Source organism: Fukomys damarensis, unplaced genomic scaffold (genome assembly GCF_012274545.1).
Source record: "Fukomys damarensis isolate Sample0158 unplaced genomic scaffold, DMR_v1.0_HiC HiC_scaffold_17, whole genome shotgun sequence".
NCBI classification, from domain to species: Eukaryota; Metazoa; Chordata; class Mammalia; order Rodentia; family Bathyergidae; genus Fukomys; species Fukomys damarensis.
In genome coordinates, this window is record NW_022900929.1 from 42,707,018 (window position 1) to 42,734,982 (window position 27,965).

At 38.1% G+C, this 27,965-nt stretch overlaps 1 protein-coding gene across 4 annotated transcripts in view; it reads right to left on the reverse strand.

Moving 5' to 3' along the window:
• Nucleotides 1-27,965, reverse strand: part of Slc12a6 (solute carrier family 12 member 6) — a 90,553-nt gene that overhangs the window by 10,001 nt on the left and 52,587 nt on the right. For all 4 annotated transcript variants that reach the window (XM_010624602.2, XM_010624601.3, XM_010624600.2 and 1 more), the window contains 15 exons: nt 22,229-22,323; nt 18,375-18,506; nt 17,096-17,242; nt 14,643-14,697; nt 13,752-13,882; nt 12,842-13,083; nt 10,940-11,154; nt 9,519-9,677; nt 9,247-9,345; nt 8,929-8,986; nt 5,399-5,573; nt 4,922-5,040; nt 3,091-3,189; nt 971-1,090; nt 17-121 (listed from right to left, as the gene is read on the reverse strand). In XM_010624602.2, the coding sequence (XP_010622904.1) occupies nt 17-121; nt 971-1,090; nt 3,091-3,189; nt 4,922-5,040; nt 5,399-5,573; nt 8,929-8,986; nt 9,247-9,345; nt 9,519-9,677; nt 10,940-11,154; nt 12,842-13,083; nt 13,752-13,882; nt 14,643-14,697; nt 17,096-17,242; nt 18,375-18,506; nt 22,229-22,323 (1,951 nt within the window). The remainder of the gene's footprint in view (nt 1-16; nt 122-970; nt 1,091-3,090; nt 3,190-4,921; nt 5,041-5,398; nt 5,574-8,928; nt 8,987-9,246; nt 9,346-9,518; nt 9,678-10,939; nt 11,155-12,841; nt 13,084-13,751; nt 13,883-14,642; nt 14,698-17,095; nt 17,243-18,374; nt 18,507-22,228; nt 22,324-27,965) is intronic.

Sequence of the window (27,965 nt, forward strand, 5' to 3'; positions counted from 1 at the left end):
TGAGTGACTTCTTTACCTCCAGTTCTTAGTGTGTGGAGGTCCTTCCTCCAGACGAAGCAAAGCAAACCTGGCTGCACTGAGCGACAGCCCACGGATACCATCACCCCATTCTTTCTCAGCTCTGGGAGAAAAAGGAGAAAACAGCAGAGAAAGATTTAAAATACAGGAAGCATGATTTTTTTTAAAGTTCACTTTAAAAAGCAAAAATAACATGTACACAAGGCAGACATTTAAAGTCAACTCATGTTAATGATGTATATGTTACTAACACTGTGAGCCAGGTGAACACCACCATGTACCAACAGACTACACAAACACTTCAGAATAAAATGTGAAAGGGTCTCTCAGTCTTGTACATCTATGCAAAAGCAACAATGTAAAATAGAAATATGTACTGGGAAATTATTAAAGACCCTGATTTTTTATTTTGGCGGATACCAGAGATCAAACTCAGGACCTTGTGCTTGCAAGGCAAGTATTGTGCCGCTGAGCTAAATCCCTGGCCCTGGTTTAAGTTATTTTAAAATTAATTTAAAAGTTAAAAAAAACTTAAATAAAATTCAATTAAATCTTCTGAATGGGAATGCTATTTATTCCACATTTCTGGAAGTTATGAGGTTGTAGTTGTTACAAAATTACTCAGGACTAATTTCATTTTTATGTCAGGGACAATACCTTGACTGAATGGATTAGCAGAAATATTTGTATTGTATTATTCTTTGTTTAGTACTGATCATTAGTATTCTTTAGCTATGTCCTTTTAGTTACTTTCATGATCCATGCATACCTACTCAACAGGTTCCCCTTGTGATGAAACCTTTTAAGATAGTTAAGAGAATCAGGGATGCAGAATGTAGTTATGGATAAATGAAATCATTTGGGTCCTTAATATAATTTTCATTAAACTAAATACAAAAAAAAATAGCTAGTCGAGAATTTTAGCAGTGATCAAGGTGAAATCCACACTCACCCCTGGTACTCAATGTACTTGTAGATCATACCAGCTATTACCATCGCTACAATGGCATAATACCAGGAAGAAATGAACATCAGAGCCAGACAGATACTCATCCCCATGAAAGACAGGGCCCTGGAAAATTAAAAACAAAAATATTTTAAAAAGTATCTAAGTGGCAAAAAAATTCCCAAAAAACAAAACCAACAAACCATGTGTCAAAGGTTCCAGGATTATATCATGAGCCACCAGGCCCAGCTCTGTATTTGTTTTTAGCAGTGCTGAGGAAAGAACCCATGGCCTTGCACATGCTAGGCAAGTGCCCAACCACTGAGCTATGTCCTCAGCCTATGTGGCAGTGCTGAGTATCTACAGAAGTTTCTAAATGCCTGTTCTCAATTTCTTAGTTGTCTTGTCACAAACTGGCAACAGTCAGTAGATACGTACCAAGTCCCTTTGTAACAGAATATGCTTTCCATCAGTGTCAATGAACAAGGATTCTGCACAAACATCATCTGCAGTTATGAGGATGACTAATTAATAATCATCTGGAAAAGCAGGGACTGAATGTACAGTTGGAAATGTTAATAACTCTATAATCTTTTTTTATATAAATATTCCCCAAAATTTTATGAATATTTGATTAGCATAACCAGAGAACTGAGAAAATTCTGCCATTAGTATACTAGTTTTCTCTTTCTTTTTTTTGTACTGGAGATCAAACTCAGGACCTTGTGCTCATGAGGCAGGTGAGGTGCCATGGAGCTAAATCCCCCTGCTCCCCTTTTTCTTTTCTTACTTTTTTGAGGCAGGGTCTCACTGTGTAGTTCAGGCTGGCCTCAAACTCGATGCAATCCTCCTGCCACCAAGCCAAGCTTTCTAGTCAATTTTTAAGTAAAATTAAAGATAGAAGATTGTGTTAAAATCAGTTGAGGGTCTAGGCTGGGTGTGGTGGCTCATGCCTGTAATCCCAGCACTTGGGAGGCTGAGGCGGGAGGATCGCTGTGAGTTCGAGACCAGCCTGGGCTACACAGTGAGTTCCAGGTCAGTCTCAACTACATAGTGAGACCCTGCCTCAAAATCCAAAAAAAAAAAATCAGTTGAGGGTCTAAATTTTTGCCAGGTAAAGGTCATATCACTGCCCCACCATTGGTTAAGTGAAGGCAGTAAAGGATCAAGGGAAGTTAGCAAAGAGGAAGAGATCAACTGGTATGTGCATACAGAACCCAATTAAAGAACTCTACACTTATGGGAGAAAAGACATGGGAAAAAGATGGGATAGTGGCCAAAATCCTGGATGACTCCATCAGGGAGGCTCAAGTACAATAGCAACAGCAGCAGCAGTAACAGTAATATTCCACTGAGAGCTTTACTACATACTAGGCACTTTCTTAAGCATTTCAGATTTATAAGTCCTCTTTTACAAATGAGTAAAATGAAACTTTACATGGCTATGTGCTTTGCTGTAGGTTATAAGACTACATATTTAGCTGAGATATTAATTTGGGCAGTCTGCTGCTACAGCCCACATTTTTAACTAGTAAATGAAATTCTCTTAAGGATGAGTGTGAGAATGAAAAATGAGGAGAATTATCAGAGTAAAAATAAAAGGGAATGAAGTCTACTGCTTAGCTAAGGGGAGAAGAGGAAAATAGACATGCAAATGGATCACTGTTTTAACCTCAAGAATGAAGGAGGCTAAGCTGGGAATGAGAGAGGCTGAGGCAGGAGGACTACAAGACAATTCAGTGTGATCTTGTCTCAGAATAAAAAATTTTAAAAAGAGCGGGAGATGTAGTACAGGGAATCATCTCTGGTTTCAATCCCCACAACTAACAAAAAAGAAAAATGAAGGAGGCTGGAAATATTTCAGAGTTTTCATCTTTATTCTTAGTGGTTACTAAAGGTTATTATCGGTGATACAGAAAAGTGGAATAAGAGGGCGAAGATTCAGGTGAAAACTCAATGTTGAAATAGTATGGAATGGCTGGCCTAGAAAAATAATTGTATGAAAAACCCTGAATGGGGGGTAGGAAAGGAGGGAGGGTAGGAAAATGGAGGAAGAAGGGAAGAGGATGGGGGAGGGGGAAGAAGGAGGTGAGAGGAGAGGAGAGAGAAGAGAGGAAAAGACTCACCAGTGGTAGTAGCGGAATCGGGGTCTCCAGTTGGGTGTTCGAAGTAATGTCTGCAAGGCACACGCCAAGTTCACAAAGAGGTAACACATGAGAAAAAACCTGAGGAACAAAAAGAGAAAATGAGTAGGAGCTGGGGATGTAGTTCACTGGTACGGTGCTTGTCTAACATGTGTGAAGCCCTGGGTTGCATCCTCAGCACCATAAAAAAACAAAACAAACACCCTTAAGAACAGTGATTATAATAAAAATGATTCCTTGAGGGTTATTTTAAATCACTGGAGACATCTGCTGTAATGAAGTCCATTTCTACACCACTAGCCCTTGATTAAATAAGCAGAGAAATGTAAACCTCTTTCCACAACCTGCTCATCCTGTGTTCTCTCAGTTGATGACACTATTACTCTACCCAGTTGTTTATGGGATAACCGAGCTTTCTTCTTCCTTACTCATCTTTGTTCTAAATTCACTTATCAAGTCCTATGAGATTTTACCTATTTAAAAAATCTGAGTTGGGAGTGCAGCAAGAGCACTTACATAGCACGTGTGACTCCTGGATTTAATCCCCAGCACCATCATCACCAAAAAAACCCAAGTAGGTGGCACATGCCTGTAATCCCAGCATTCTTGAAAGGAGGACTGTGAGTTCAAACCCAGCCTATACAATTTAGTGAGACTTTGTCTCAGAAAAACAAGCTCCAGAGTGGTGTTGCACACTTGTAATCTCAGGACTGAGGAGACTGAGACAGGAGGATGGCCATGAGTTTGAGGCCAGCCTGGCTATCTAGTGAGTACAAGGTCAGCATACCTAAAATGTACCAATAAACTCAATGAGATAAAAAAAAGAAAAAAGAAAGCAAAAACAACAACAACAACAAAAACAAATAAAAAACAAAAATAAAAAGGGGAAGGGGTTGAGTATATAGTTTAGAATAAAGGTCCTGGGTTCAAACCCCAATACTGGGGGAGGGGGTGGAATCTCTAAACTTCTTTTTTCCCTTTTCATCTCTAATACTGTCTTCTTCATTTGTGCTCTCATTTGTTTCTTTCCAATTAGCATTCCCAGATCAATTTTATCCTTCTAATCCATCTTTGATACCAACTTGATCATTCTAAAACATAAACATGATAATTTTGTATTCAAAGGATTATTACTGTTTCCAAGACCAGGTCCTTTGTGATCTGGCTCTATTTCTCTGGTCTACTAACTCACCAAGCATGCAACTGGCTGTTCCACAGCCAAGCCAAACTACCTTCCATTCTCTGGATGTGCTGCAGTTTTATTTTTCAACTCCTTTGCACACACCCCCTGCCCAGAATATGCTTCACCCTTTATTTACTTAGCAAACAACTAGTCATTCTTCAAGACACAAGTGCCACCTCCTACACTAAACATTTCTAGAGTCCCAGGCTACTTAGATGCTCACTTTAAGTTCTCCTATGGCACCTAGATTTCATCTATATCATCAGTTTTTTTAAGGGTATGCCTTATCCATCTTTGCATTCCTAGTATATTACATAGTGTCAGGTATACAATAAGTCATCAATAAGTCACAGGTGAATGAATACAATCTAACATCCAATTGATAATGAGTCAGAAAAGAAGGCGAGACTGAGGTGCAGCTCAGCAGTAAAGCACTTGTCTGGCATATGCAAGGCGCATGGGCAAGTCAGCCCTAAATGAAAGTTCTCTGGAATGTTCAGTATCATTTAAGTGAAGTTAAACCTGCATTTGACTCACTCTGTCATTATTACTACTGTTATATGACTGATGGAAATCATGTGCTATGTATCATTTAAGTAAGAATAATTGAAGATAATAACTGGCTCTTACATGGATAGAATTGGGGCCACAAGATCCAGGGAGGCAATAAGTATTCCCAGCTCTGCAATGGCAGCAGTCAGAAGTAAAGCCCAGGTAGGTTCCCCGTTAGCTTTGCTGTGACCGAAAACCTGTACATAGGAGGGAAGATACCAGGCACAGACTGAGTGAATGTGCTCTTGATTCTTTTAAGCTGAAGTTTCACACATCTGAAAAATAATAACGCTACAAGAGTGTTATCCTTTAAACACCTTTACCACAATTATATATAAACTCATATCAGAGAATTAGAAAGTTCTCTATTAAAAACCTACCTACTGGGCCAGGGATTTGGCTCAGTTCTTCCACCGCCTGCCTCGCAAGTGCAAGGACCCAAGTTCGATCCCCGCCGACACCGTACCCCCCCCCAAAACAAAAAACCTATCTATGACCACACTGTTTCTCCTAAAACCTGCAAAATTAGAGGAGATCATAGAAAGGGTCACTCACCCTCAGGAATGGTATGATGTTATCCTTGGCTATAGCCTGTAGAAGTCTCGGTGCACCTGTGAGGCTCTGAAGTCCAGCCCCACATGTTGAAAAGAAGGAGCCAATGACAATCACCCATGGGGATGGCCAAGATAAGGTGCCCACCACCAAGTTACCTTTCACAGCATCCCCAAACCTAGGAAAGAAATAAGCAGCATGGAAATGTAATCTGTAAATACATTTACATTGAAATACCAGAAAGACATTTCACCCACTTGTCTATTTATAATTTTTAGAGAATTAAAGTTGAGGTACACATGAATACTAAGACAGGTAAAGGTATATAGCTCTGATTAAAACACAACAATGGTAGTCTGGGCATGTAGCTCAGTGGTAGAGCACTTGCCTAGCACTGTGGGAGGTTGAAGCACTAAGATCACAAGTTTAAGCCCAGCCTGGGTAACTTTATGACTTAGTGAGACCCACCTCAAAAAACAAACAAACAAAAAAACAAAATAAAGAAGGGTTAGATCAGTGCAAAGGCCATGGGCACCACCAAAACACAAAAACAAAGCACTGATAACCTCTATTAAGAAAAAAACAGAGCAACCCTATAACCAGAAAAAAAAGCTAAGCTTTAGTTACACGCTCGCCCCTTCAGATTATTAAAATAATCTACTTTTAGGGAAAAATTGGAAAAGCACAGAAAAAAAAAAGAAAAAGAGAAACCACTAATCTTAACATTGTGCATACTTTACATGTTAATCTATATACTACATTTTTTAAAAACATGGAGGAGTTGACTGCATTTATAATTCTGTATACTTTTTAAGCACATGCATTTTCTGTTATGAAAAACCATGCGTAAAAATTTAGTGCTTTGAATAATACTGCATCATAATTTATATTACTTGTCCTCCACTATAATTAATGTGTGTGTGTGTGTGTGTGTGTGTGTGTGTGTGTGTGTATGTGTGTTACTAGGGATTGAACTGAGGGCCTCTGAAATGAGTTGCATTCCCAGCCAGCCCTGTTTAAAATTTTGAGATAGTGTCTTGCTAAATTACAAAGGTGCTAAGGCTGGGCTTGAACTTTCTATCTTCCTGCCTAGGCCTCTCAGGAGCTGGGATTATAGGTGTGTGCCATAATGCCTGACCTGTAATTAACATCTTTCTGTATACTGACACACCAGATTTTTTTCCCTTACTGCAGATTCCCAATAGGGAATAACCATTTAAAAAAAGGATCAATATAGTAAAACATTTTCGAATCACTACCAAACAAAGGCTTATACTAAATTCTGCTCTCATTGGAAGTATGCAAAGATTCAAGTGTTATGCCGTATACTCCACATAAATCGTGATATTAAATATTAATCTAAAGGGTGAAATTAGCTCTGTGAATAGTTTAATTATTTAAATAATTTTTAAAGTATGCAAAAAGTAATGTGCAAAAAACAAATATACATATCAATAAATTTCCACAAAGCAAATACCCATGTAACTACCATGCAGATCAACTAGCAAAACACCATCATCCAAAATTCTCTTATATCTATTCCTACTACCTAGCCCTTTCTTCTGCTCCACTTTCCATTATATTGCTTTTTAATGCTATGTTGTTTTGCCTGTTTTAAAACTTTATATAAATGAAACAATATATTCTTAGCATTATAAAATTTTTTTATCACTATGGTTTATTTACTTTTATTGCTGTGTAGTTTTTCATTGCATGAATACATAATTTACTCATTCTACTATTAAAGGGTATTTAGATTACTTCCAGATCTTGGTTATTTAGAAGTACTACTACGAGTACATGATAATAATGATCCTAATACATACGTACAAATATTTCTGTTGGATATACCTGGAAAAAGAATTGCTGGGTTAGAGGTATGTGCATATTCAACCTTAAGAGATAATGACCAATAGTGTTCCAAAGTGGCATTCAAATTTACTCAGTAATTTTTATATTAAGATAAAATTTATCAAATCTCCATACATCTTCTATTACAATAGTATAGTAATATACCATATATATAGTGCTACTTATACACACACACACACACATATATACATATACACACACACTATGCTACTTTATTTTTTCTTAACAGTCTCTATATAGCATCTATTAGCTTTGCCTGTCCTCAAACAGCTCAATCTAGTAGGGGAAAATGATATGAAAAGGAACAACTGCAATACAGCATGGTCAGAGAGCACACAGTCCAATCCTTTACAGTGGGTGTACAAGGGAGAAGAAAACTTATAGAGGAGAAGCCACTTAGCCTAGTCTTAGAGGATGAATATGAGCTGGCCAGGTGGAAGTAACCCATTCTAAGCCAAGGAAACATCACAGACAAATGTGCAGATGAACAGTAATCTGAAACAAGGCACATTTAACTCTAAGTCATGGCTGTAGCATAGGGAGTTTATGAGGGAATGGCAGGAGGTAAGAGTAGAATGAGATAAGAGGGGGACAGATCAAAGTGATGAGTTTTAAGGGTAATGTGGCAGGCTCTGAAGCAGAAAAGTTTGTGTAAACAAATTTTGTGTTTTAGAAGTCATTCTGGGGCCAGGGATGTAGCTCAGTGGTGCTGTGCCTGCGTGGCAAGCGCAAGGTACTGAGTTCAATTTCCAGTACTGGGGGCGGGGGTCTCATTCTGGTAGCAGTGTGGAAGGATTAAAAGGCAGCAGAACTGAAAGGAACATTACTGAGATAATGTGTGCAACAAATCTTGAGGGCAAGGACAAAGTCATGGGGATGCAGGTCAGGGAAAATAATGAAATGTATTAAGGTTGAAAGGTAGTATTTACAAGGCCTAGAAACTATTAGAATTAATGGAAGAAGTCCATGATGCCACCTTTTAGAAAGAGGGGTGAATGGTGACACTATTAATCAAGATTGGTAAAATGTGGGAAGTAACAGGTTTGAAGGAAAGATTTTTCTAGAAATATCTTTGAAAAATATATAGGAAAAAAGAAAAATGTACACTTAGCAGCCTTCATGAAGGAAATACAAAATGTTCCAGGCTTTGATTTGAAATTCCAAAGAGAATTAGACAGTTATTTATCTCTCATAAAGGCGATAGAAGAAAAATTTGAAAGTCTTCTTTTGGTGTTTTTATTTGCCTTTCTTCACTTTTGGTCTAGCTCTCCAACTTCTGGTGTACACAAAAGTACTTAATTCAAATTTACTGTATTTTAAAAGAGCTACATTCATTATGGCTTACATGTTTATAGCAACATACTGGTCCTTATTATTCACTATCCTCAAGGATATACATATACATTTATCCTTTCTTTCTTTTACTTTTCTCTTTCCACTCTTTTCTTTTTTTCATGCTGGGTATGAAATGTAGGGCCTTGCACATGCTAGGCAACTACCCTGTCACTGAGCCATACCCCTATCCCAGCACATGTGTTTTTCTAATCGGTAGTCAATCATTGATACCTTAGACTGGGTTTTTGAGATAACTGTCTTGGAGCTATGCTGGATTGGTCATATGTCATGAAAATGACACAAAGAATTTGAATTTAACTACTCACTTGTCTCTGAGAACAACCCCTTCAATACATGCACCAAAAAGGACAACATTGCTTAAATCTACCATACTGAGGTCAAGGAAACTGCTGTTTACCCTCTAGCATCAGACAGAAAGAGAATCAGGGTAATTCTCCTATCACTAAAGTAAGCTGCTAAATTCACTAATCCTATAAAAATTTTGCTTGAATTTTGTACATGAAATGGGCAAAGTATCTGGCAAGAAGATGTCAGAGAGAAAAGCCACACTAAAACACTGGTCACCCTAGTTTTACTGGATGTCCCTAAAACTATCACTCAGACTGGATCTCTGAAAAGGATACAGACAAAGGATGTGGTCAGGATGGCAAGGATCGTTCCAATGGGAATAGACTTCTGAGCATCTTTCAGATCTCCAGATCTATTTGATCCAGCCATGATACCTTCAGAGAGGGGAAAAAACAAAGTTAACTTCTTGAGTTCCTGGTCACTCTGATGTTCATACTGATACTGAAAAGGCAAATCTAGGAAAACAGAGAGTATAATTCTGCCTCCTGAAAAAAATAAATCCCTGGATGTGGAATCCTCTTAAATAGACATTAGCACTGACACTTACCTGTGACAGAGGGAAAGAATATCCCCACCAGAAGAGTGAAGGAGGTGGTAATGTCAACAAGAACATATTCATGATTTAAATTTCCCAAGACATCAGATGATTTGGCTGAGGGCTTTTCAATGATCTCTCCCTTAGGTAGATAATTACTCCAAAGGTTCTCTACAGAGGGATAGAGAATATAATCAAAATAAGTATAGTAAAAATATAACTAGCTGGCCAAGTGTAGTGGTGTACACCTATAATTCCAGCACTGGGGAGGCTGAGGCAGGAGAACTGCTATGAGTTTGAGGCCAGGCTGGGCTGTATAGCGAGTTCAAGGCAGCCTGAACCACACAGCATCACCCTGTCTCAAAAAAATATACTAATAAACTGATTTCACACCTCAAAATAATTTAAAATCAGACTCCTTTTTACATAGTTTTTCTTTTTCTTTGTCTGTTTATTTATTTGGGGGGTGATTGGGATCATACCCAGAGCCTTGCATATGCTGGGCAAGCTTGCCACAATCCTAGACTCCTGTAACAGTTTTTAAAGGGTTGTTTGCTTCAACAGCACCACATACAAACACATATGTATAGTGCAATAAAACACACATAAATAAAAATGTCTTTCTTCATTTCAAAGAAAATTTGACAAGGTGTTTTGGTACAACAAACACAGTTAAGTTTTCTAATACAAATTAGTAAAAGGCAGAATGTCTCTCAAAGCCTATTATTTTTTACTAGTGATCTATACTATTTTTAACACCTTAGAGAACTCGCTTAATGTGCAAGGAAATCTGTGGACCAATCGTTTAAAATAGATGTCATTTAAGGAAAGAATTTCAGAAATTTAGCTGAATTAGAAAAACGTGCAAATGTGATAACACTAAAATAGTTCTATTTTAGTTGTCATTTCTGTATTAACAGTGGCTATTTTTCAGGAATACACAAATTTGGATATGGTGGTATATGCCTGTGGTCCCAGCTTCTCAGAAGGATGAGGCAGGAAGATCATTTGAGCCCAAGAATTAGAGGCCAGCCTAAGCAACAAAGACAGACCCTATGTCAAAATAGAAAGGTGGAGAGAGGGAAGAGGAACCGACTGCAGAAACTATTTTATCTTATTCTAGTCCTGCTCTATTCTCCTGTTTTTGTTGTTGAGATAGAGTCTCACTGTGTAGTTCAGGCTGGCTGGCCTTGAACTCACAGTGATCCTCCTGCCTCAGCCTTGAAAGTGCTGGGATTACAGCTGTGTGCCACCGTGCCTGGGTAGCTCTACTCTATTCTCCGTAAATTTTAACAGATGACACTCTACAAGGCATCCTGGATAATTCTGCTGTGTACTAAGCTTAAGGAAGGCAGTGCAGACAAAGACTCTAATGGCAAATCCTATTTCCTTATAGAGGAATAAAAAACATGTCTATCAACTCCTTAGCTTACCTGTAATGATACCACTAACCAAGCCAGGAATGCCCTGGACCGAAGTGACGTTATTGTGAACAAAGTACTCATCGCAGGTGGCATTGAAAAACTGACTGGAATTACAGAAGAAGCCCCATAACTTTGATGGTACTGTCACGTTGTTAACTTCCTTGGTCTTAGAGCAAACATCAATGTGTCTTGATGAGAGAGTGCGGTTACCCAGCATGCAGACCCTAATTGAAAACAAGTAGGGAGAAAGATCAAGCAAGGAAAAAAAAATACATTTTAAAAAAAGGAAACAGGTTAGTAAAGGAGCAAAACAGTCTCATCTCTAAGAGCCTGTACTGTCACAGGTAGGTAAGGAATTAATATTTACTGACTAGCACTGTGAATGGTGACTTACATATTCTGCCAATTTATCCTTGCAGCAATTGCCCAATTAATTAGTATTTCTTATTTTATGGATGGAGGAACTAAACTTTAGGGAAATATAATATACTGCCCAAGATCATCCTGGTGGTACATGGCAGTGATACAAATCAAATACAGGAACTGTAAGAAGACACTATGCTGACTCATCTTCCAAACAATTTTAGGCTACTGATCAACTGTTAAATCAAAATAATCCTGGAGTCTTTTCATTCTTTTTTTTTTTTAAGTTACTAATTTTTGGCCTAGAAAAGCCTTACATTCATAACACCCTCTTTGGAAAAATTATGCTAAGCCTTGGAGTGGTGAGGAAGACAGCTTGGCTAGAATTTTTATGAAAACCATCCCATTAAGACAAAAGTGTTTTTGAATTTATGCCTAGAACTAGTGGGTATGAAGGTACTAAAGGGCGACATAATTATTCTTTTATTTTATTATTTTTTTCTGATTTCATTTTTGTTCTCCCCATAGACCTAAATACCAACAAAAGAATAATACACCCATAGCTAAAACACTTCGTAGGTAGAACAAAGCAACTTTTTAAATCTTCAGAATGATTACACACATGCAAAATGAATCATGTATCTATTACTCAGCCTCAGTGACTTTCAACAGTTCCCAGTTTTGTTTCATGTATTTTTCTAAGCTTTTGTCTTGTTTTGCTGGAATACTTGAAAGAAAATACAATTCATTATGGCTTTTTTCCCAATCAAAAAAGCAGAGGTGAAGCCCCAAAGTAGAACCCAAGGCATGGAATTTTCCAAACTGAAATACAGCCAAAGTGTTGCCTTTAGATCTTTCATGATTCTGAAAAGAATCTTCAGCTATTTTACAGATAAGCAAATTAAATATTTATGATAGATCTGTTACTGATACCATGTAGCATAACATTAAAAATACTGGATAGGGCCAAGAATTTAGCTCAGTGACACTGCACCTGCCTCCCAAGTGTGAGGTCCTGAGTTTGATACCCAGGTAACCAAAAAGAAAGAAAAAATACTGAACAGGAGAAGGAAAACTGGAGTTCATGGTCTTACTCTGCATTAGTAGATACCAATAATATGACATTAATTTCCCTTTATTTTATAACTAGAAATTCTAAGCACTTAAAAGGTTTTAAACAGAATAAAAAGTTTAAGACTTTAGGGTTCACTTGACTGTAAATTTTTCATTAATAAAATGAATTCTACATTTAAATACCTTATAAAGCTTTCTAATAATGATGACATCTTTTGCAAAGTATTTCACTAAGAGCTCAAATAGGTACAATCATTATTGGAGGGGAAAAACTATTAACTATCTGAATGATGGTTATATCTGCTAGTTCTATGCCTGGGACATGGAGAGGGTCAACAGGACAGTTTTCTAGGAGACTTCCTACCAGCTGACCGGGCCATTGGAAATCTCAGACTTGTCAAATTCTGAATGAAATTATCATAGTACTAAGATAGTGTCACTGACTAATAACTAGGCCAAGAGACATTCACGTACGGGAAGTGTGGGGGTGCAAAAGAAGACTTGATAGCTCCAGCATAGATTGCCAAGATGGATACAATGACACAGGCCAGGAAAAGCGAGGCAAATTTGTTCACATAGCGCACACCGATGAATACCACCAATACCATGAGGACCAAGAAGGCTGTGCCATAGACACGCATGTTATTAAGCATGGCTGCAGATTCCTTGAGGGCATCATCGCTGCGAAAGATGGCAGCCCGGGGAACAATGTATACCTGTTAGGTAAAAAAAAAAGAAGGAAAGAAAATGAGATTATTTCAAAAAAATCAAGTAAGGGCTGTAATAATCTGCATGTGCTTTCATGAAGGAAAGCAAAGCTGAAACAGAAAATGACCCAAGAATTAGCCCAATTCCTAATTGGATCTGGAATATCTATAGAAATGGGATACCATGGATTTTTTTTTTCCTATTTGCTATCCTGAATAACTATATTTCCAAATGAGAAAAAAATGAATAAAGTAATATTTTACTCAAAGGGATATACAAGATAATAATGATTAGCTTGTCCCTTCTCCTGTCATCACTTTTAATAGTAAGGAATATATCCCACTGAATAGAGAAATGAAAATACATTTTATTTCATTGTGATAAAGACATCAAAAAAAAAGTAAGGTTTATCACACACACACCCCAGGCTCAAGTCTTGCCTCCCAAGACTATAATTTAGTTGAAGCGGTGAAGTGGTAGCAATCAGGTGAAGGGGAAGGGACAGGCAAAAGGTACCTCAACCTTTCTGTTTCATACTTAAATCAACAGCCCAGTAACAGATTAGCAATCACCACATTGATTCCTACAGCTGACCTCTCAGAAGCATTGATATCAAAGAATAAACTTAAATCCAAGTCTCTTCTACACTGTAGACTAAAATCAAATCATTACTCACCAGGAAAATTTCAATGGCACCAAGGATATACATAGCTGCTGCAAATGTGGTACCAAGGTAAAAGCAGAGGCCAACAGCCCCACCAAACTCTGGACCAAGTGCCCGGGAAATCATAAAGTATGAGCCTCCAGCTATAAGACAAAATAGAAGGTGAGCAGCATAGAGAGAGTACTAGTAACAGGAATGTAAGCAAGTCATAAATAAGAGTAATAAACATATGCATAAAGGCTAAAAGTTTCAGTCTTTAAAAAATTCTGAGTGTGTTAATAAGTAATTATTAGTGGGAAGTAAAAGATGAAACTTTTACTGTAGGATATTCAAAGCTTTACAATAAGCAGTACATTTTACCAAAAACAGGAATTTTAAATATGGGCATGAGATAACCTAATAAATGTATCCCAACTAAAAGAAGCTAAAATGTACTGAAAATAAAGCTCTGTAGTCTAGGAAATAATAGATTTTAAAGAAGGTATTCTAAAGGCAAATAATATTCTAAATGTCTATAGATTGTTGGGCCAGGCATTTAGCTCAGTGGTTTCACAGCCTGCCTTGCAAAGGGCCCAAGTTTGATCCCCAGCAACAAAACAAAAAAAGAGTAAAATTCTATAGACTATTACTCTGTTGTAGTACAAAACAACACAGTAAACCAGGTGTGGTGATGCACACCTATAATCCCTGGACTTGGGAAGTTTAGTGGGGAGGATCATTGCTAGTTGAGGCCAGCCTGAGGGAGACTTTGTCTTGAAACAAAACAAAATGAAATAAAGCAAAACAAAACAAACCAACGCCGCAGAGCAAGTACTAATCTGTTCTTTGGAAGCCTGTACCTCTGGCCTTATAAACCTACAGTAATCGCTAACAATCCCTGAAATTCAAGTTTGGACTGCTCACCTGGCACAACTCCATTAGTGGCAATGGCACTCATGGAGATAGCAGTCAACATTGTCTGTGAAAAAAGACAAAGGACACTATTGTTACCAGGTAAAGTTGATACTTCTGTACTACTTTCCCAACTGTAGACCTCAAAGCACTTTTGAAGCATTTAACTCTACCTATTTTTATGGAGGGAGTTGCTGTCATATGGAAATAAGACAATGTGTCCTCTGCATTAGTCATACTATACTACTATCTGTGGCATACAGACATTCCTTCTTTACTGACCAAATTCCACTCCACCAAACAGGTTGTTAAATGAACTGATTGCTAAATGATGAATTATATATAGTATGTATATTACAATATTCAGAACAATGAAATGGTCAAAGGACACTCCAACTTGATGACTTTGCTTTTATTTGCCTAACTTACATGCAGTACTGTAATGTATAACAACATTAAACTATAGTACTATACAGTACAATGAGCAAAAAATTACAGTACTATATAAAAAAGACAATGAAGCTCTATAAACAAGATGAACAGAACTGGAAAAAAAAAAAAAGACAGGTCATAAGTCTGAGCAGCAGGTTAAATCTGAACAGCGCACCTTGGTTGTAAAAGCAAACAGGTGTTAAACAGGTAGGTCATTACATGAGGAGTGTCCATACTGTGAAAATGGCCTTGATATCATAACCAGTAGATTAACTCCTAAGAGCCTAATCTCACCCAAGAACATCTGATTTCATCCTGAATGTCCTAAGCAGGAAAGAAAGCCTGACACACTCAAAAGGAGTAACTAAGGAGAGAACTTGGAAAATAGATTAGAACCTAACTAAAGACTAGCTAAGTTATCAAGAACAACACGCAACAAGAAAGTGAAGCACTGAGAACTTCAGTACAGAAGAACTGTAATTTACCAAGTAGCGCAATACAGAATAGACTACAAATAGGGAATAGTTGGATGCAGGGGGACTGGTTACTAGGCTTCTGTCTACAGGAGTCTAATGGGAGGTAAGAACTACAGTGGTGGTAATGAGACTAAAAAGGAAGGGTTGAATGTGAGATTTGACAGAGAATGGATTGGTCTTTGTAAGAGACATCTCTGCCCAGCACGAGCGGGCTATGAGTGGCACATGCTTCTTGGCTTCCATAATTCGGCTACATTGTTTTATATCAGGAGTCAGACCAAAGCCCTATGTGACTCAAACAGGCATATCAGCTAGCAGAGTTCGGCTAGTATTGCTCCTTTGCTAATCGCTGTCACCAAGGCCTAAATCGTGATCTGTGAAGTGGCAGGACTCTGCTAAGTTATGTACAGCTGAGGTCAGCATGATCCCAATTAAAATCATTTCCTCTGAACTATTGCTTCTCACCGACCCTGTGGGTTGCTTGCTAATTGTGCCTGGTCTCTGTACTGGTTTCTTCTATCCTACCAAGATAAGCAGTGCCGACTCCCTCCAACCCTGCCTGGCACCATCATGCCAGGTGTTTGGTAGTATTTCATAGATGCCTTCAATACATAGCCTACTCCCTACTCCTTCCCACAATTGCATTCAATAAATACTGGATATGCTTGGGAGCTTTGTCTTTGCTGCCATCAGCAGCACTGACCAGCACCTAAGACTCAGCTTCTCTACTCTAAGTCTTGTTTCTCTCTGTCCTTAAATTTGCCTTATGCTATGGTGGCTCACAGGACAGGACCCAAGGCAGAGATCCTGATAACATCCCTTTCCCTGCTCCCTAAAGGTCTTGCTAACTGATTAGATGTAAGTTGTGACCAGAGAGAAATATGGCCTTGAAATTTCAAGACTGAAAAACCAGAAACAAAACAAAACAGGGGTACTACTAACTTACAATATGGACTATACCTACTTAACCCACTTTGTGTAATATTCAGCTAAGCCTAACACACAGGAAAATGGTGACAGGAATAAAAACATAGTAAGAATGATAGATGTGTCTGGGATAGATGAAAAATGAGTTTAAACTAAAGGAAGATTAAGAATGCTCCTAATATAGGGAAGACAAGACCTAGAAAGAAAAATTGAATTTCTAAGAGAAAGACTTCAAAGCCAAACCTGACCAAACTCAAATATGTCTTATCCCTCAAATATTTAATATCAGTTTCTATTTCTCAATACACAATGGAATAACATATGGCATTTTCTATACATTTTCCATAACTATATTGGTGGTCTCAAACTCCAAGGATTTAGATTCTTTATCTTCTTACTTCCAGCTGAAGTCTTGCTTTGTAATTTCTAGCACACTGCATAATCTTAGATAGCAAGCAGTAAATGACAGGCACTAAGTAAAAGAAAATCCTTTAGATTTTTATAACAGAATAATCTCTCCTGTTGACATTGTAAGTAGTCTTTGTTTTATTCCCAAAGACATCAAAATGCATATACTCTTGAGAACACAAAATGTTCCCAATGATCTCCAGGAGCCGATGCAAAACTTACACAGCAGCAGCAGATAAGGACAATTGCAAAGGCCTGAAGAACTCCAGCTGTGCCCACTACCCATGTAAGGCGTAGAAAGAGGATCACTCCAAAAATATTCTGTAGACATGGTAGGTAGACACCCATGAAGGTACCCATTTGGGGGGTCTAAAAAGGAAGATGTAGACAGAAGAAAAAAGTTAGTTATCTACAATAGGTACTTTTTTTTTCACTTTTAAAATTTTTAATCTTTTCTGTAAAAATTTGCTCCCTACCTACCATATTAATATCAAAGCAAAGATAAGTTTAAGCAATATCCTCAAAAGGCACATATAAAGCTGTATTTCATAAAAGACTATTCATAGGCATTGTGGCACACGCCTGTAATCCCAGCACTTGGGAGGCTGCGGCAGGAGGATCACCATGAGTTTGAGTTCAGCCTGGGCTACATATTGAGTTCAAGGGCAGCCTGAAATACATAGCAAGACCCTATCTCAAAAAACAAAATCAGAAATGCAAACAAATAAAAAAAAGAAAAAGCACTAAACAGCAACATGAAAGGCTTTGAAAATATAAACCTCTAAAAAAAAAAAAAAAAAAAAAAAAAAAAAAAAAAAAAAAAAAAAAGAATGACTTGATGGAAATCCTTCAGAATTAATTGGTAAATGGGACAGATGGTGAAATGAACCCCAATGGCCATTTGACAGCTTTTTTGTTTTGTTTTGTTTTTGGTACCAGGGATCAAACTCTGGACCTTGCGCTTGTGAGGCAGGCAGCAGCACCACTGAGCTAAATCCCCAGCCCTTTTCACAGCTTTTTAAAGAGCTAAACAACTAGAAGGACAAATGATATATGCTGCCTCATTTTCATTCTAAGAAAAGCTAATATTTACTTCTTTTAAAAAATTCAACTTTGTAACAGACAGATGGCATGAGCAGATGGGTGTGGGATGTTCTTGACCCTATTCCCTCTCACTGGAATGCTGTTCTCCCACATGGCTTACTCCTCACACCAATTAGGTCTCTGCTCAAGAATCACGTTGTTAAGAGGGCTTTCTTTGTCCACCTGGCTCCCTTGACAGTCTCAGTCTCTTTAATCTCACTCAAATATTTGTTAAAGCATTTCTTGAGACTTACTGTTGTATATTTTTACAGAGTTAAAACAGTCTGAAGACTGTCTCCTTACAAGACAGCCAGGATACTGTTTGTACTATGACACTAGTTGCCACAAGTGCCTTGGATATGTCAAACATTCAAAACTTACGAGACTCTGAATGATCCTTGCTATTCTGAGGCCTCACCTTGGTGGGCTTTTTTTTCCCTTCAGTGATATTTTCTGCCTCTTCATGTTCCTTTGCTCCTTGTGTCAGATTAGTGTAATTGGCCATGCGATTGAGGAGAGAAGACACCTTTGGTCTGGTGTCCATTTCTTCCTATAAAGCCAGAAATATGAAAGAAATGAATTACAAAGCACAATGAAAATAAACCTCAAAATAAACTTTATTGACATGAAAGGAAAAGGGAGACTACTAAACCTGAAAGGAAAAGGGAGACTACTAAGAGAAGTGGAAAAGAATGGGCTAGGGGACAGAAGGGGAAGGAGCGTTACTGTAGCAGAAAAGATCAAAGTATGTTATATGCATGTACAATGTGCCAAAATAAAACCCATTATCCTGAATAAATACTATGCATGAAAAGAAAGCTGTGAAGTACATAAGAAAAAATTCACAGGTAAATGTTTTTTTTTTAATTTATCAATAAGACTATTTCTTCATCACACTTAAAGGATCATATTTCCCATCATATTTAAAGGATCATACAGGCTGGGCATGGTGGTACACACCTGTGATCCCAGCCCTCTGGAAGCTGAGAGGCAGGAGGATTGAAACAAGTTCGAGGCCAGCCTAGATTACATAGTGAATTCAAGACCAGCCTGAACTACATAGTAAGACGTTGTCTCAAAAAAGAAAAAAAAGTCACACTTTATCAGGGTATCACGAATCCTTATAAAAAATTTAATTGACAAATTAAAGTTTGCATATTTTAGCCAGGTGTGGTGGTACACAGTTATAATCTCAGCACTCTGGGAGACTGAGGCAGGAGAATCAGAAGCTTGAGCGCAGCCTGGACAACTTGTTGACTCAGGTAGACTTTGTCTCAAAATAAAAAATAATTTTAAAAAAGGGGTTGGGAATGTAGTTCAGTGTGAAGGCTCTCAGTTCAATCACCAGTTACACCCAGTAAGTGAATAAATAAACTGCATGCATTTATGGTGCTCAACATTATGTGACAGATGTACATGTTATGTAATGATTAAATCATGCTAGTTAATATATCCATCACCACAAATACTTATTTTTTTTGTAGTGAGACCATTGAGAATCTGCTGTTCTAGCAATTTTCAAGTATAAATTCAGTCATTATGTATAACAGATCTGAAAACCTTACTGTCGTAGTTACTTTTCTCTCATTGCTGAGACCTAAAGTTAAAGGAGTAAAGGTTTATTCAGCTCAGTTTGTAAAAGTTTCAGTCCATAATCACTGGCTCCAAGGCAGGGTGGCCCGGCAGACAGGCATCAAAAAGGAGAAATAGTTCATGGCGGGCAGAAGGTAACAAAGCCAACAATGTACAATATGAGCCTCTTCCTATCCCTTATTTTGCATCCAGGCTACTGGGATTAGGGCAGGTGCCAAACCAATCAATAGACCAATTTAGTAATCACATGCCCTTAATCTTAGCACCCTTGGGCCAGGGATTTAGCTCAGTGGTTTGGTGGACTGCCTTGCAAGCACAAGGACCTGAGTTCAATCCCCGGTACCAAAAAAAAAAAAAAAAAAAAAAAACTTAGCATCCTTAATCTTAACATTACACCATAACTGATAACACACTGTAGATCCCACTACCTCTGAAAAAGCCCCACCTATGATGGCATGCAGCTTCTGGAGGACAACTAAACACAAGCCATCACACTTATTCTTTCTAATGGAAATTCTGCGCCCAATGACCAACATCACACCATCAGTCCCCTCTATGCCCCCTCATAGCTAGCATTCTGTCTCTGCCTCTAGGAATTCAACTTTCAGATCCTACACAAGAGATCAGTGGTATTTGTCTTATGTCACTTAACATAATTTCTCCAAATTCCTCCATGTTGTCACCAGTGTCAGGATTACCCTTTTTTTTTTAAGGCTGAACGCTCTCCCACTATGTACATGTACCTTGTTTCCTTGTCTCTTCATCCACTGTTGGGACACTTAGGTTGGGACACTTGGCTATTGTGAACAATGCTGCAACGAACATGGAAATGTAGACATCATTTTGACACTGTGATTTCATTTTCTTTGGATATATACTGAGTGGTGGAATTGCTGGATCATGTGGTAGTTCTATTTTGATTTTTATGAGAAAACTTCATGCTGTTTTCTACTTATACTAATCCAGCCATAAATCCTTCCTTCTTTCTCTTTCTTCTCTTTCTTGTGCTCGGGATCCAAGCCAAGGCCTCACACCTCCTAGGAAAATTTTCTACCACTGAGCTATACCCCCAAGCCCCTGCTTATAATATTCTTAATGAAAACTTTCATTATTCCTTGTAGTAGCTATATAACTTAATCTACAGAGAAAACAAAATCACCAGCTCTAGTAACCTAAAGTTCATATTGGTAATGTGATCCTTCACTATAATATCACACCTCTCTTTTGGCTACTAACATTTATGGCAATTATTAGTTTTTAATTAATTAATTTAGAGGTGCTGGGGATCAAACGTAGGGCCTCACATATGCTATGCAAGCATTTTACCACTGAGCGCCATTCCCAGCTGTGTAATAATTATAGCACCAAGCATGGACAGAGGAGAAACATTTGTGATTGAAATAAATATTTATCTCAGACCTCAGTCTGAAGGAGATTGAGAGAAAAGATTCCTTTTTTTAACAAAGCACACTGCAAGATATGGCACTGACATTGTGCAAAGCCAGACAAAGGTAGTGTTGGAATATACCACTCTCCTTTCAACAGTCTGGCTGCAGACCCATCAGTCTACATTGTCTCAGTCAGATAACACGTAAAAGTCGTCTTCATTATGCTAAGTTAAACAAACACAGAGAGATAAATACCACATAATTTTACTTATATGCAGACTCTGAAAAAACATTAACTCAGCTGGGTGTGGTGGTACATGCTTGTAATCCTAGCTGTCAGGAGGCTGTGGGATTGCCATGAGTTTGCAGCTAGCCCAGGCTATGTAGTGAGCTCAAGGCCAGGCTGAACTACATAGCAAGATCCTGTCTCAAAAAACAAGAAAGTTAACTCAGAAGTAGTGAGTAGAATGGTGGTTACCAGAGGCTGGGGGAAAGGAGGAATAGGGAGATGTTAGCCAAAGGGTACAAAGTTTCAGTTAGACAAGAAGAGTAAGATTTTCAGATCTACTGCCCAATATGGTGACTACACTTAATATACTGTCTTTTTTTTTTTTTTTTTGTACAGGGGACTGAAATATATATTTTGTATTTCAAAACTTCTAAGAAACTAAAATTCCAATGTTTGTATCACTAAAAATTATAAGGGGTGATGGATATGTTATGTGGCTTGATTTAATCATCCCACAATATCTACATGAATGAAAATATCACATTTTACCTATAAATACAATAATTTGTTACAAAATAAGACATTTTGGATAGGGGAGGGCTGAAGCAGGACAGTAAATAATTAAGGTATGTTATATAACATTTGCCATTCCCCCCAAAATCATGTAAATTTCATGTATTGCAAACACAGACCAATAAGAAATTACATAAATCTTAATCTGGTAGCCTGCTTCTTAGAGTGGTTATTGTTTAGATAGTTCTAAGTTAAACAATAGTCCTCCCAAACATAGGATTGTTTTTTATTCAAATTATTCCATATCTAAATTAGATTGCAAGATTCTCCATGTAAATAAGCACTCTTCTTCCTTACTTCATAACATTTAATAGATATTTTCTATAATTAGACCATACAGACAAAATTAAGTACAATGAAAAGTTACAACATAAGTATATTTTAACATTAGTGATTATCCAGTTTGTAGTGTTTTAAAATCAAATAGAAAATAGCTGTCCTGAAATCTCTGTTCCTACAATCTGTCTATAGTTTTCTTCCAAATATTACCTCAAAGAGTGCCAAATTTTTATCAAAGTATTCATCGCCTTCTTCATAATTGGAATTATTGAGATAAGCATTTCGAGCTTTCTTATGCCCATCATCTGGAAAAAACAATAAACCAAGTTAGTTCTCACTGGTATTAAGAAATAACACCAAATAATTGCAAGTTGCCTCTTTGTTAATCCAAATTTAATCTACGACTCAATAAATCAACACTGCTCTCCCTTTTCAGCAGAAGCAAAAACAAATCTCTAAGAAATAACACAGGTCATTCTTTTTCTTAATTCAAAGACCTTTGGAGGCACTATTCTTTTAGCCTATCAAAGCTCTACACTTAAAGTTACCCAAATCCAGGATAGAAAAAAAAAAAAACCCAGAGAATTTATGAAATACGTACTCAGGATATACTACTATGCTATATCTGGACTAGTTTACAAACATGCTTTTGCTGTAAAAAGAGGCACTTCAAGGGCCGGAGATTTAACTCAGTGGTTCCACTGCCTGCCTTGCAAGTTCAAGGGCCTGAGTTCAATCCCAGATACCAAAAAGAAAAAAAGAGGCACTTTAAGGGGGTAGGGGAGGCAAGGGTGGAACAAGAGAAGTAAAGAATTAAGATAAAGTAACAACCTCCCATGATGCATGTAATCATTATATACTACAGACATGTACATGTACTAATAAAAAAATGTTTAAGAAGAGGCACCTGATAGGAATTTAGTGAACAAGATATGAAGAAAAAAAGAAAAGAAAAAAATTGAGTCTCTAGGGCAGCAAAGTTTGAATATTTCCTTGACTTTGGTTTTGTAGTGTGTAAAAGTCAGATAACTGCCAGGTGTGGTATGTAGGCCTGTAATCCCAGAATTTGGGAGCCTGAGGCAGAAGGGTCTCCACCAGTTTGAGGCCAGCCTGGGCTACAGAGTGAGTTCAAGGACAGTTTGAACTACAAAGTGAGACCCTGTCTATATATAAAAAAAAAGTTAAATAATTACACAGTCTGGCAGTAAAAAATAAAAAGTTAAAAATTATATAAATACTAAAACTTAAGATTTTCAGTGGGTGGAACAGCTCGCCATTGCAATCCCAGTGGAGGCAGGAGGATCAAGTTTGAAGCCATGTGGGCAACTGAATGAGACCCTATCTCAAAATATAAATAGCTATGGATGTTGTTCAGGTACAGCACTCTGGGTTCAATTCTCAATACCACCAGAATAGAAATGAAAACTACTAAGATTTTCAATATTGAAGAAATATACATCTATATAAAAAAAATTTTTTTTTTTTGGTTTTTTGAGACAGGGTCTCACTATATAGTTGAGACTGATCTGGAACTCATTATGTAGCCCAGGCTGGTCTCAAACTCACAGCAATCCTTCTGCCTCAGCCTCCCGAGTGCTGGGATTACAGGCATGCGCCATCACGCCCAGCAGATCTATATAAAATTTTAACAATACTAAAAATCCTATATCCTTAAGTATATAAAATGAGCATGGAAAAAGCCAACCAGTTATCAGAATGACTGGGTCATGTCGAAGAACACAAAACCAACCTGACGTAGTTCTAAGTGGCCAAAAGTGAGACAATATAAATACTAAAAATGAATAATATGATAGTATTAAAATACCCCTGGGTGTGGGATGGCCCATGCCTGTTATCCTAGCCACTCTGGAGGCAGAGGCAGAAGATGAGAAGCTCAAGGCCAGCTTTGGCAACTCTGTAAGACTCTTCTCAAAAAAAGATATAAATAGACAGACAGATAGACAAAATAGGAAGGAAAAACGGGGGATGTATCTCAGTGAAAGAGCAACTCTGCAATTTGTTCCTCAGTACCATGCCCAAAACAGTCATTTTGTAGCTCCTCCTGAATTCCCAGTGAATACTTTGGAGTACTGCTTGGGATGAACACTGAAGAAAACTATGGAAGAGACCTCGGCTACCATATGGAAAAAACAAACAAACAAAAAAAATCACAAACAAAAACAAAAAGTGACCCATTCCAGTCAATCCACATAATCATTACAAACAATCAATAAGCAGAGCCCAGGAGAAGAGCACCATGAGCAATACATCCTCCAAAGACTCAGCCCCAGGAACCCACCTACTCCAGATGGGCCCTACCTTCTAACAGCACATTCAGCTCTAGCATCCCCACAATCAGTTACCTCTCCAGGAATCTCTCAATCCAGTCAAGTTGATAATTAAGATTAACTGGCACAATTTCATACCTTGTCAACCTGACACCTAATTCTATCTCCTTAAACCACACAATCTATACCGCATTAAGTCCATAATTGCATCCACCATTTTTTAACTATCCTGTTTACAAACAAAAATGCACTAATTGCCTCTCCAAACCGCCCCCCCCCGGACTAGGAATTGAACTCAGGACCGTGTGCTTGCCAGGCAGGTTCCCGGCTCTTGCTTCTCCAAAGTCTTAACAGTTCCAGCCTTCCTAAAAAACCCAAAGTCTCCTCTGAGACTCAAGGAAAATTCTTTTAGTGTGAACCTCCATAAAATAAAAAAAGCATGGGCTAGGGATTTAGCTCAGTGGTGCCACCACCTGCCTCAAAACCACAAGGTCCTGAGTTTGATTCCCAGTTCCCTAAATAAATCAATAAATAGCAAATTACTTAATCCCATTGTTAAAAAAGCAAGATAAATGGCACAGGGTAAATATTACTATTTCAAGAGGAGGAATTGGGAATAGAAAAAAATATGACCAAAGCCAGACTGAAATCCAGCAGGGTTTTCTGTTCTGCTTTTTGCTCCCAATTCTCATTATATGTCTAGCAAAAAAGTAGGCAGCAGTAGCCATGCCACAACCTGAACCATATGGTCAGGTATAGTCACAATAATGACCCCACTTCTCTGGTACCAACTTTCTGAATTGGGCAACTTTCCCATTGCTGGGACAAAATACTCAAAACTCACAACTTAAAAGAGGAGAGGTTTAATCTGGCTCATGGTTTCAAGGGATTCAATTTATGGTCAAAAAGATCCAAAGCAGAACACCATGGTGGAACAAAGTGCTCACTTCTTGGTGGCTTGGAAGCAGAGCACACGGGAGGAGCACGAGCAAAAAATACACTCTCATCAGGCACGGTGGCACATACTTGTAATCCCAGCACTCTGGAAGGTAAGGCAGGAGGACTGCTGTGAGTTTGAAGCCAGCCTGGACTGCTCAGTGAGTTCAATGCCAGCCTGAACTACACAGTAAGACCCTGTCTCACAACAAAAACAAAGAGAAAGGAGGAGGGAGAGAGACAGACCAAAGGCATGGTCCCAGTGACCCATCTCTAATGGAACCCCACTAATAGAATATTCAGCTATGAATATCAGTAGATTAATCACCCTGACTTAATCACCTCTCTAGGAGTCTCTTAATCCAGTCAAACTAAGAATTAAGATTAACTGGTATAGTAGTGTTTCTTTTTTTTTTTTTAATCTGAAAATCTGGACTGGGTTCTACCATCTCTTATAATTCATTTTCACTCTGCCTTTGTCTTTGCTGCTGTTTCCAGCAGTAATTTGTGGTTTGTTTTTTCCCTTAGTCCATTTTTTTCCTCTAGTTTCCACATTATTTATATCTTTTATTATTCACCCTTAAGTTTACATATTTTCCTTAAAACAATAGTTTAACATCCTGCTAAGCAGAATGAAGAATTATGAACACCACTTCTGTTCCAACTCTCTCCTCCTGACTTAACTGATACTGCTATTCAACATTTCAAGTAGCTTTTATTAACATCACACATAACATATTAAAACTATTTTATAAAATGTATTAGTTTTTCATTGCTGGAACACAATTCCCAATTCCCATGAATTAGAGAAGGACAGGTTTAACTCAGCTGATAGTTTCAGAGGATTCAGTCCATGGCTGGAAGTGTCCAAGGCAAGAGTGGCAGAAGGGCATGATGGAAAAAAGCTGCTCAGTTCATAGTGGCTAAGAAGCAGAGCAAGGGAACAGCACAAGAAAGAAAGAGGCTAGAGACCAGATACAATACCCAAGGTGATAGTCCTTCAAATTCCTTTAGAAGGTTTTTCAAAGTTATACTATGAAACCGTGAACTAAATAACTACTTGCTGTTGGGAACATCCTTGGTGTCTACTCATTAGATGTGTGTGACAGTCAGAAGTCTCCAGCTAGGTATAGTGGCTCATATCTGTAAGCCCAGCTAAGCGGGAGGCTGGAGGCCAGAAGATTACAAGCAAACCAACTACTTAGGACACTCAAGCACGAAGATTTCTACTTCAAGGCCAAATGTGAACAACTCAGAGAGACCCTGTCTCAAATAAAAATAAATAAAATAAAAAGGATGGGGTTGTCTGTAGCTATGGTACAGGGCCCCTGTATCCAATCTCTAGCACAAAAGACAAAGAAAGGAAGAAAAAAAGGGTCTCCAGTCTCCAGATATTTCTAAATAGAGTATCCCTTGGAGGGTATAATTGCCTCTAGTTGAAAACTACTATTTTAGAGCAAGCCTCATAGTAAAAACTGCCCTCCGCTTTTATTTACCTACAAGTGTTGTTTTGCTCCTATCCCTTGGATGTAAGGGCGATCTGGCTGTGACATCTGTCAGCCCAATGATCGCCAGGGTTGATTGGGCCTATTTTGCTCTTACTCCTGAGTGTTTTGTTAAGCACAATTTTATGTTAATGAAGCCTGCGCTTTTGCATTTCCTAGTCTTTGTTTTGCTGTTGAGAGTCTTCTGTCATTATGTAGTTCCTTTAATGTTCTGTTCATACTCTCTGGCTGCTATCCAGATATTTGAGGAACTTTGTAGTTTAACTGAGATATATCTAGGCAGAGCATTCTTTTTTCATATTCTTCACCGTTTCTATATCTAACCTCTTCTTTATGTTGATAATTATATTTTTATTTTCTAGAAGTTCTATTTGTTCTTCTTTTCTCTGAACAGTCTCTCACTGCTGAATACTTTGCTCTCCTTCATAATTGCATTTCTTATTGATTTAAACCTTTCATAGAACTTTCTTGATTTAAACATTTAATCAAATTTTTATCCCACATTTAGGACTTCTTCACTCTCAAAGGTTTTAAAATAAGAGTTCCAGAGTTCAATGTAGTACAATACTTCCCCATTGTTCAATAACCTTATAATAGTGCTGATATAAAATCGGGCATGAGCACAAACCTGTCCTGTTTTGCTGTCTGCTGTCTATCCAACCCAATTCTTAGCAACTCCGGAATCTCTCTGTTTGGACCTCTCCAGTCTCAAGTTTCTGGTGAAATTGCTTTCACTTTTAAGCACTCTGGTTCTGGCAGTTTCTAGCCCAGCTTCCACTTAAATTTTTAGGAGGGTGGAAGAATATCCTTGGAGATTCTGTCTGCATCTTACGACACCAACTATGCGGCCAATACTGTCCTCCCCAATGTCTACCTGTGGCGGTGACACAGAATGGGAGGGTCCCATAAATTCCTGGTCAACCATGACTTGTGGACAGTGATGAAAAGTCAAGGCTTTCCACATAAGGAACAAACAAGCTCTCTTCAGGTGTGGCCATATTGAAAAGCATGAAATTAGAAGTGGTTCTATTCAAAGGCATGGATCAATTCTTGGCTTGAATATCTTGGTTGGGAAATATGCTGCTTCAGAATATAGCCTTTGGTAGTCTGGGTCACTACTCTGACCTCAGGAAATACCACATGAAAAAGAACTTTTAGGGTTTCTGAATAACAAATATTATTCTCCATGAACTAAGAATCAAATCTACATCACAGAAA